The sequence below is a fragment of the Oncorhynchus tshawytscha genome, linkage group LG01, assembly GCF_018296145.1.
Source record: "Oncorhynchus tshawytscha isolate Ot180627B linkage group LG01, Otsh_v2.0, whole genome shotgun sequence".
Lineage (NCBI taxonomy): Eukaryota > Metazoa > Chordata > Actinopteri > Salmoniformes > Salmonidae > Oncorhynchus > Oncorhynchus tshawytscha.
Genome location: NC_056429.1, coordinates 23320898 through 23329493, shown reverse-complemented (window position 1 = coordinate 23329493; position 8596 = coordinate 23320898). Strand labels below are relative to the sequence as shown.

The window sequence follows — 8596 nt, the reverse complement described above, 5'->3', positions numbered from 1 at the left end:
GCCTTGAGTCTTCTTGGCATGACGCTACAAGCTTGGCACACCTGTATTTGGGGAGTTTCTCCCAAGGACATTCAGAGACACCCCGAAGCCACTCCTGCGTTGTCTTGACTGTGTGCTTAGGGATGTTAACCTGCTCCAGAGTGCAACAGGACTTCATCAAGGATCTCTGTACTTTGCCTCGATCCTGACTAGTCTCCCAGTCCCTGCTGCTGAAAAACATACCCACATCATGCTGCTCTCCCGCTTCATCGTAGGGATGGTGTCAGGTTTACTCCAGATGTGACGCTTGGCATTCAGGCCTAAGAGTTCAATCTTGGTTTCATCAGACCATAGAATCTTGTTTCTCATGGTCTGAGAGTACTTTAAGTGCCTTTTGGCAAACTCCAAGTGGGCTGTCATGTGCCTTTTACTGAGGAGTGGCTTCCTTCTGGCCAATCTACCATAAAGGCCTGATTGGTGGTGTGATGCAGAGATGTTGGTCCTTCTGGAAGGTTCTCCCATCGCCACAGAGGAACTTTAGAGCTCTGTCCAAGTGACCATCGGGTTCTTGGTCACCTTCCTGACCAAGGCCCTTCTCCCCTGATTAATCAGTTTGGCCGGGCAGCCATTTCTAGGAAGCGTCTTGGTGGTTCCAAACTTCTTCCATTAAAGAATGATGGAGGCCACTGTGTTCTTGGTGACCTTCAATGCTGCAGACAGTTTTTGGTACCCTTCCACAGATCTGTGCCTCAACATTTCTGTCTCGGAGCTCTCCGAACAATTCCTTCGATCTCATGGCTTAGTTTTTGCTCTGACAAGCACCGTCAACTGTGGAAACTTATGTAGACAGGTGTGTGCCTTTCCAAATCATGGCCAATCAATTGAATTTACCACAGGTGGACTCCAGTCAAGTTGCAGAAACATCTAAAGGATGATAAATGGAAACAGGATGCACCAGAGCTCAATTTCAAATCTCATAGCAAAATGTCTAAATATTTATGTAAATAAGGTATTTGTATTTTGATAAATACATTTGCAATAATGTCTAAAATATAATGCACTTGGTCATTATGGGGTATTGTGTGTAGATTGCTGAACTATTTTTATTTAATCAATTTTAGAATAAGGCTGTAACGTTAACAAAATGTGGAAAAAGGGAAGATGTCTGAATAATTTCCAAATGCACTGTAACTAGATGTCTTGTGTAAAGTATAATCCAACAGTTTTAGTATTATGATTGTTCTGTAGATGTGTTGAGAAAGTGTTCCTAAGGCTTGTACATTCCATGGAAGGTGACAGGGATGATAACCTCCACCTCAGCCCGTGCAATCTCTGTCAGATCTCTGGCATTGAGGATGAGGAGGTACCCTGGCCTCTGGTCTGCTCCAGGGTTCACCACGATGCTCAACAACACCCCTAGAAGGAGGAAAAGAGAGCAGTATCACAACCACAAAACCAGAAGTGTGCAAGAGAGGCATACCTACATTTGTATTTCAAGTTGTATACTGCCGGTATGTCAGAATTTTACGTCACACTAAGGTGAATCCCACTGATGGGTTCTGACTTATAAACTTGAAATACGGTTAAATCATCAGGTATCCTATGGAAAGGGCCACAGTCTGGTTTCTAGAACAGAAGTGAATGGTTATCTGTTGGAGGAACGTATATGGTTGCGGTCACTGATAAGGGTGGAGAGCTGTGGATTAGTGAGGAATGGGGCCGAGTTCAGTTCAGGTCCCATTAAGCGAGAAGGAACAGTTTATTACCCACATCACTTAACTTCCTGCCTAGCAATAAATGTGTAATATTTAGAGGGAAGGAGGAGACTTCACCCATATTGTGGGCTGGAGATAGATACACATATACAGTTGAAGTCGGAAGTTTACATACACTTAGGTTGGCGTCACTAAAACTTGTTTTTCAACCACGCCACATATTTCTTGTTAACAAACTATAGTTTTGGCAAGTCGGTTAGGACATCTACTTTGTGCCTGACAAGTAATTTTTCCAACAATTGTTTACAGACAGATTATTTCACTGCATCACAATTCCAGTGGGTCAGAAGTTTACATACACTAAATTGACTGTGCCTTTCAACAGCTTGGAAAATTCCAGAAAATGATGTCATGGCTTTAGAAGCTTCTGATAGGCTAATTGACATCATATGAGTCAATTGGAGGTGTATCTGTGGATGTATTTCAAGGCCTACCTTCAAACTCAGTGCCTCTTCGCTTGACATCATAGGAAAATCAAAAGAAATCAGCCAAGACCTTAGAAAAACCATTGTAGAATTTCACAAGTCTGGTTCATCCTTGAGAGCAATTTCCAAACACCTGAAGGTACCACGTTCATCTGTACAAACAAAAGTACGCAAGTATAAACACCACTGGACCACGCAGCCATCATACCGCTCAGGAAGGAGACGCGTTCTGTCTCCTAGAGATGAACGTACTTTGGTGTGAAATGTGCAAATCAATCACAGAACAACAGCTAAGGACCGTGTGAAGATGCTGGAGGAAACAGGTACAAAAGTATCTATATCCACAGTAAAACAAGTCCTATATTGACATCACCATGAAAGGCCTCTCAGCAAGGAAGAAGACACTGCTCCAAAACCGCCATAAAAAAGCCAGACTACGGTTTGCAACTGCACATGGGGATAAAGATTGTACTTTTTGGAGAAATGTCCTCTGGTCTGATGAAACAAAAATAGAACTGTTTGACCATCGTTATGTTTGGAGGAAAAAGGGGGAGGCTTGCAAGCCGAAGAACACCAACCCAACCGTGAAGCACGGGGGTGGCAGCATCATGTTGTGGGGGTGCTGTGCTGCAGGAGGGACTGGTGCACATCACAATATAGATGGCATTATGAGGAAATAAAATTGTGGATATATTGAAGCAACATCTCAAGACATCAGTCAGGAAGTTGAAGCTCGGTCGCAAATGGGTCTTCCAAATGGACATTGACCCCAAGCATACTTCCAAAGTTGTGGCAAAATGGCTTAAGGACAACAAAGTCAAGGTATTGGAGTGGCCATCAGAAAGCCCTGACCTCAATCCTATAGAACATTTGCGGGCAGAACTGAAAAAGTGTGTGCGAGCAAGGAGACCTAGAAAACCTGACTCAGTTACACCAGCTCTGTCAGGAAGAATGGGCCAAAATTCACCCAACTTATTGTTGGAAGCTTGTGGAAGGCTACCCAAAATGTTTGACCCAAGTTTAAATTGTTTAAGGCAATGCTACCAAATACTAATTGAGTGCGTATGTAAACTTCTGACCCACTGGGAATGTGATGAAAGAAATAACTCTACTATTATTCTAACATTTCACATTCTTAAAATAAAGTGATGATCCGAACTGACCTAAGATGGAATTTTTACTAGGATTAAATGCCAGGAATTGTGAAAACTGAGTTTAAATGTATTTGGCTAAGGTGTATGTAAACTTCCGACTTCAACTGTATATACACACACACACACACACACACACTTGTGCTGGTGGGAACATGTCTGTCTGTTCAGCTGCCTGACACATTGGGTGAATAAACTTGGTTTGAGCTTTTATTGTTGTCCGGCAGTTTTTATCCTGTTATTTAGAACCTAACACTGCTTAGGTATGGTAATTCATGCCACCTGATCCAGTTGAAATGTTAGACAACAGATTGTGATATTATAGAGTCGCCTAAAACCCTTCTGTTTACCGTCATCTTCCTCCACAGAGTCTGGGGTCTGCACAAAGATGGGTTCTGAGGGGTACGAGTCTGGCTCCTGCCACACCCACGTCTCCTTGGTCTTCACGTTCAGTTTGCAAATCTGGAGCAGGACACAATCAAACTCACTCCCTGAATGACTATCAGCAGGTTAGTTTTAATCATAAACCTAATCAGAGTTGGATAATGTACTACTAGTTCTCGCCTGCGTGCTATACTTACCCTGTCAGGGATGAAGTGGTTCAGACCCAGTCCATAGGCATAGCTGTAGTTCTTCCCAGAGAACTTACTGTAGTTGATCTGCGGGAACTCGAATGCTGCAGTGATAAAGGATTTTCAATGACTGATTCTACCGAATAAGGAAAATCTTACGACTGATGATATGAAAGAACAGATCGTTAGTGGCATCAGATGGTATAAGAATAGGGGAACCATCAAAGTTTAATGAAACACGCTGTGTGTGGGTTACCTTGTCGTGGTCCAGAAAACAGAACCTCAGGCTCCAGCCAGATGGTTCCATCACTGCGCATCACTGCAGTGGCTGTGGTGTACGGAAGAGATATCAGATTCTTCCCCTGTTTCTCCTGCAAGTACAAAAGGGGAAGACTTCACTGATATAGTCCTCTATCCTGAGATGATAACATCAAAGCAGTGATTACTACTTATTTCAGAAATTACAAGAATACGGGCACAAAGCTTACTCTGTGGACGTCTATGGGCAGAACGTATCGCCGGACCTCCGGTTGAGGTGCCCTCATAGCAGCTTTCTTCACTTCCTCCCAGTTCTCCCGCAGGTTGGCCAGATATAGGTAGTTGTAGACAAACTCATGACTGAAACCAAACAAAAGAAAGGGGCACTGGATAAGTGTCTGGTACATGTTATTCTCAAGTCATCAAAACAACAACTGGTCAATTACCTACCCTTTCCAAGTGCACAGGTCAACTACGATGAAGCCATCGTCCTCATAGCTGTTGATGTGATGGAAGAGATTGAAGGCAGAGGTCCTGAATTTATGCTCTATGTATTTAGCTGGGTCCTTCATAGCCAGATGGAACCATGTCTATATAAGAAAAATACTATTATCTGGTGATGAAGACATTTGTAATAGTGAGATTGATATATTGGCACTATATTAATCAAAAGTGAAACGCTAACAGGCTTTGTATGCAGTTAAAGAATAGTGGTCTACAAGTTTACTTACACCCATGGTTTCATTTGACTCAAAGCAATCCATGTAATTTGTGCCCCAGATGCTCCAAGCAGTCAAGAATTTTAGAAGGTTGATCTTTATTGGAGTCTCAACAAAGACAAAGTAGTTTTCTGTCATTCCAAAGCTGATGGACGACACAGAAAAAAAGCATTGAAATAAATGTAATAAGCACAAATGTTCCAATATAGAATGTGAACTCAATCAATGATGTCACTAACCTATGAACATACGAGGGCTTGAATCTCTCACTGCTGGGTATCTGCACAAGAACCTTGGACTTTGCAATGGGATCTGACTTGTCTGAAAACAAGCATCAGAAAAAGACAAGACCCAATGCACTTAATTTAGGGACATCTCACTTCAAGAAAAATAGTCTCAATGCTATATGCAGAACTAACCTTTCTGTGTGGAAGGAATTTTTACAATGTTGTAGGCCAATGACATGTTCTTCCCAAAACAGTTCCCAAGGTTGTACACCGTTCCATCACTTTCAATGTGTGGATGAGCCGTCACCCCATTGACCGAGAGGTAATCACACAGGTCCACCTGGAGAAACAGTTTGTGAGACTTCTCCTTTATGACGTACAACAGTTCTTATGTTCAATCTATCTGATGTTAGCCAGGGTGAGCAGCACATACCTTTTTCAGAGTCTCCAGTGTGTCTGGGTCCACTTTGGTGATGTAGTTGGTTTCTGTGCAGGCATAGAAATCCTCACCAACAGGGTACACATTCACTAAGCAATTATCTGTCACCTCAATCCCTTTGAAGTAGGTGAAAAACCTACAAAGACAGAAGAAAAGGGTTCATGAAATGAGGAAAGCGTGGATAATTTATGTAATGCCTAATAACTGAATTGTGAGGACATTGTTTTACTTTATCATAAAATTAGAGCAAATCAGACCGTGAGAATATATTTTTGCAGGGGTCTGGGTAGGCTGCTGTTCCAAACTCAGTGATGACCACTCTTTTCTCTGTCATGGCTCGCACATAGGCATCTGTTTTGACAAATCTACAGAGGAACATAAGGGTTAACTTAGCAGCCTAAGCCCTGTCATTTTTGGCCTTACTGCCTTATTAGCCCATCCAAACACATTGAATAACAGTTTCACTACATGGAACAGTCCCCCCCAAAAATCCAAAGAAAGTTGGTTCTGAAGTGTCTGTTCTTTATCAGCGATATAAGATCAGGACTTTTTTATTTTAATTTTATTTTTTACATTTAGTGCCTTATTTTTGGCACTAAACAGTCTCCATATATACACTGTACTTCCATTAATTTTTTCCCCACAACTGGTGCCGGGGGACCTTCAGACGAGTCTTGTGAGCATTCTAGAGCAAAACAACATGTATGACACGTAGCCTAAACTGTTCGGACACTCCAGACAGAAGTTGTCAGATCAGCGGTACCCACTTCAGACAAGTCCCAAGATGGTTGTGGGGGTCATAAAGCAAAACACCATCGTTTGTGAGAGTCCCATTTGCGTACACTACAGACGATTTTGTAAGACGACTAATTTTCGGGATGTCTTATGGTCTGACAAACTCCGCTCTAGCTCGGTCACCTTTCACCGGAGATGCGGAAGTGCGACTGGCGGATGCGGTGGATTGAGACGCATCCAGTGCAAAAAAATATATAGTTGTAGCTAAAACTGACTTATGGGTATTTTTTATTTTGCCAATTACATTTGCACGGGTGCGCGGACATAGACTCTGAAGTTGAAATAATACTGTGAAAATGACAATACCCTGTTAGTGTAAGAGTAGGTGGGGGGAGGAGAGAAGGAAAATAAAAATAAATAACTTGGAATTTCAGCCTGTTTTGGAGGGAATGGAGTTTTGGCCTGCCTGGCGACATCCCCAGGTGATAGAAGTTAATTGACCAAGAAAGACTTAAACCTCTGCCAATAACCGTTAGTTTTCAGGATACATACTGTCTCTCCCTCATTAGGCTCATCCAATTAGGTCCCGCACGCAGACCACTCCCAGACAGTCCTAACAAAATTCTTGCATGAGAAATTACTTTTTCAATTTAAACAGTAAAAAAAAAACAAGGTACTGAATTGTTAACTAGAAATTATTTGATAGAGCTGCATTGGACATTAAAAACAATTAACATGTAGCTTGGAACATACAGATTGGGAATTGATAGGCCCACTTCTGTTTTAGCTTTCAGAAGCCTTTGAGAGCAGAAGGTCTCTGTGCTTTAGTCACTGTTTTAATTAGAAACAGCCCACGCTGAGGTTGCCCAAAACATTCCAGTCACATTTATTGGCCGAGGGGAACATTTCACAAAACTCCACAATTACTACCAGTGTGTTACTGTAAAATTATTGCATGGCCCCCTCCTCATAATATAGATTTCACCACCGTCAGTGTACACGTGTTATGCATCATCACTGAAGTCAACACGCAGGGGCTTACTTCCGATAGTAGGTCACATGGCCATTCTTTAGGTCAAACTTGTGCATGAGGGCCTGGCCATCAAAAAGGTGGTAGAACGGTTCAGCCCCCACCTCGAACAGGCCGGGTCCCAGACGCAATAGACTGCCACTCAGCCATTCTGGAATCACACCTGAACACAGCATGAAATTATCCATGTTACCCTGTCGTGTTCAATCCTCACTCAACCATGATAAAACACCAACCTTCTTGCTTGTAAACCAAAGGGGAGTGGAGTCTAAGACCTGTTCCTCACCTACCTACAACGATAGCAGGAATAGGTTCATTCAATTCTCCACACGTCTCAAATATTTTCTTGTACCCACCAGCCGGATGCTGAATTCTGAAAATGAAACAAAAGTGAAAATAAACATCCATTCACAAAAGCATAAGCTGGTGATCTGACTTTTCTGGCCCAACCTAAAAATCAAAATGAGGTACCTCATTCTGCCCTAAATGTGAAGTTAAACTTCATCAAAACCAAAAACTACAATCTCAGACCAGAAAAAGAAATGTTCAACTGCTTGACAGTAGCATGCAGTAAAATAGTAATGAGAAGGTACAAATACTTAAAAAATATAACACAACACAGTTAATCAACAATTTACATACTCCTGTCAGTTACACAACGCGGAAAGTCTGCAAAAAGTTTGCTTACTCACCAACTTACTATATTCTTGTATTGGAAAGTTATGCGAAGCAAAGGAAAATGTACAAAAAGGAGTTACTCACCGACTAACCATTTTCCTTTAGAGAATAAACAGCTTGTGTGCAGGAAGCCCAGTCTGAAATGCAGAGTAAGCAGCAGCCTTTATAGACAGTTCCATTCCCATGCAGAGCGCCGGGAGTCTGAGAATCTACCCCCAAACCAGAGGTCTCTGAAACAAAAGTTCCTTTGTGTCCAGACCATTCAGTTTCCAGTGAAGTTTAGCCCACCGCCACCACACAATTCTACCCCTTCAAGGAATTTCTCAGCCTAATTAAGACCAGAACCACATTTGCTCACCTGAAAGCCCCAAAAGGTTACAAAAGGGGCTAAACAACAAACGCTTCATTGAAGTGAACAGGAAAGTAAAGCAGTTCATTATGCAATATCTTTGGTTTCAAATATGTGTCCTACACGTTTTGTCAGAGAAAGACGTTCCTACTCTAGTTAACTAATTTGATGGATTTCAGATGAAAACAAGTTTATATTTAATCAATATTCTCTGTAGGCACCCACACGAAGGGTGTTATGGATGAGTATGATTAACGCC

The 8596-nt window shown here is 42.1% G+C and overlaps 1 protein-coding gene across 2 annotated transcripts; it reads right to left on the bottom strand.

Annotated features, from left to right (window-relative positions):
• Positions 1-1075: 1075 nt before the first annotated feature.
• Positions 1076-8290, bottom strand: LOC112244994 (retinal Mueller cells isomerohydrolase). 2 transcript variants are annotated; one of them, XM_024412914.2, is made up of 14 exons: positions 8073-8290; positions 7601-7683; positions 7323-7473; positions 5803-5910; positions 5540-5681; positions 5299-5446; positions 5119-5200; positions 4892-5024; positions 4611-4750; positions 4391-4520; positions 4159-4273; positions 3912-4006; positions 3681-3792; positions 1076-1395 (listed from the first exon to the last, which is right to left on the bottom strand). In XM_024412914.2, exons 1-14 carry the CDS (start codon positions 8081-8083, stop codon positions 1247-1249), a joined length of 1599 nt encoding a protein of 532 aa, XP_024268682.1. In that variant the 5' UTR covers positions 8084-8290; the 3' UTR covers positions 1076-1246. The 2 variants fall into 2 exon arrangements, with proteins under 2 accessions (XP_024268682.1, XP_024268683.1); XM_024412915.2 differs by lacking the exon at positions 8073-8290 and having other exon boundaries at positions 7597-7677.
• Positions 8291-8596: the final 306 nt, after the last annotated feature.

Excerpts from the sequence above, each read along its gene's own strand:
- LOC112244994 (XM_024412914.2), bottom strand. Across the intron at positions 7,474-7,600 it reads TATTCCTGCTATCGTTGTAG|GTGTGATTCCAGAATGGCTG; the intron begins GTAGGTGAGGAA and ends TGCTGTGTTCAG. Across the intron at positions 3,793-3,911 it reads ACCACTTCATCCCTGACAGG|ATTTGCAAACTGAACGTGAA; the intron begins GTAAGTATAGCA and ends GTCCTGCTCCAG.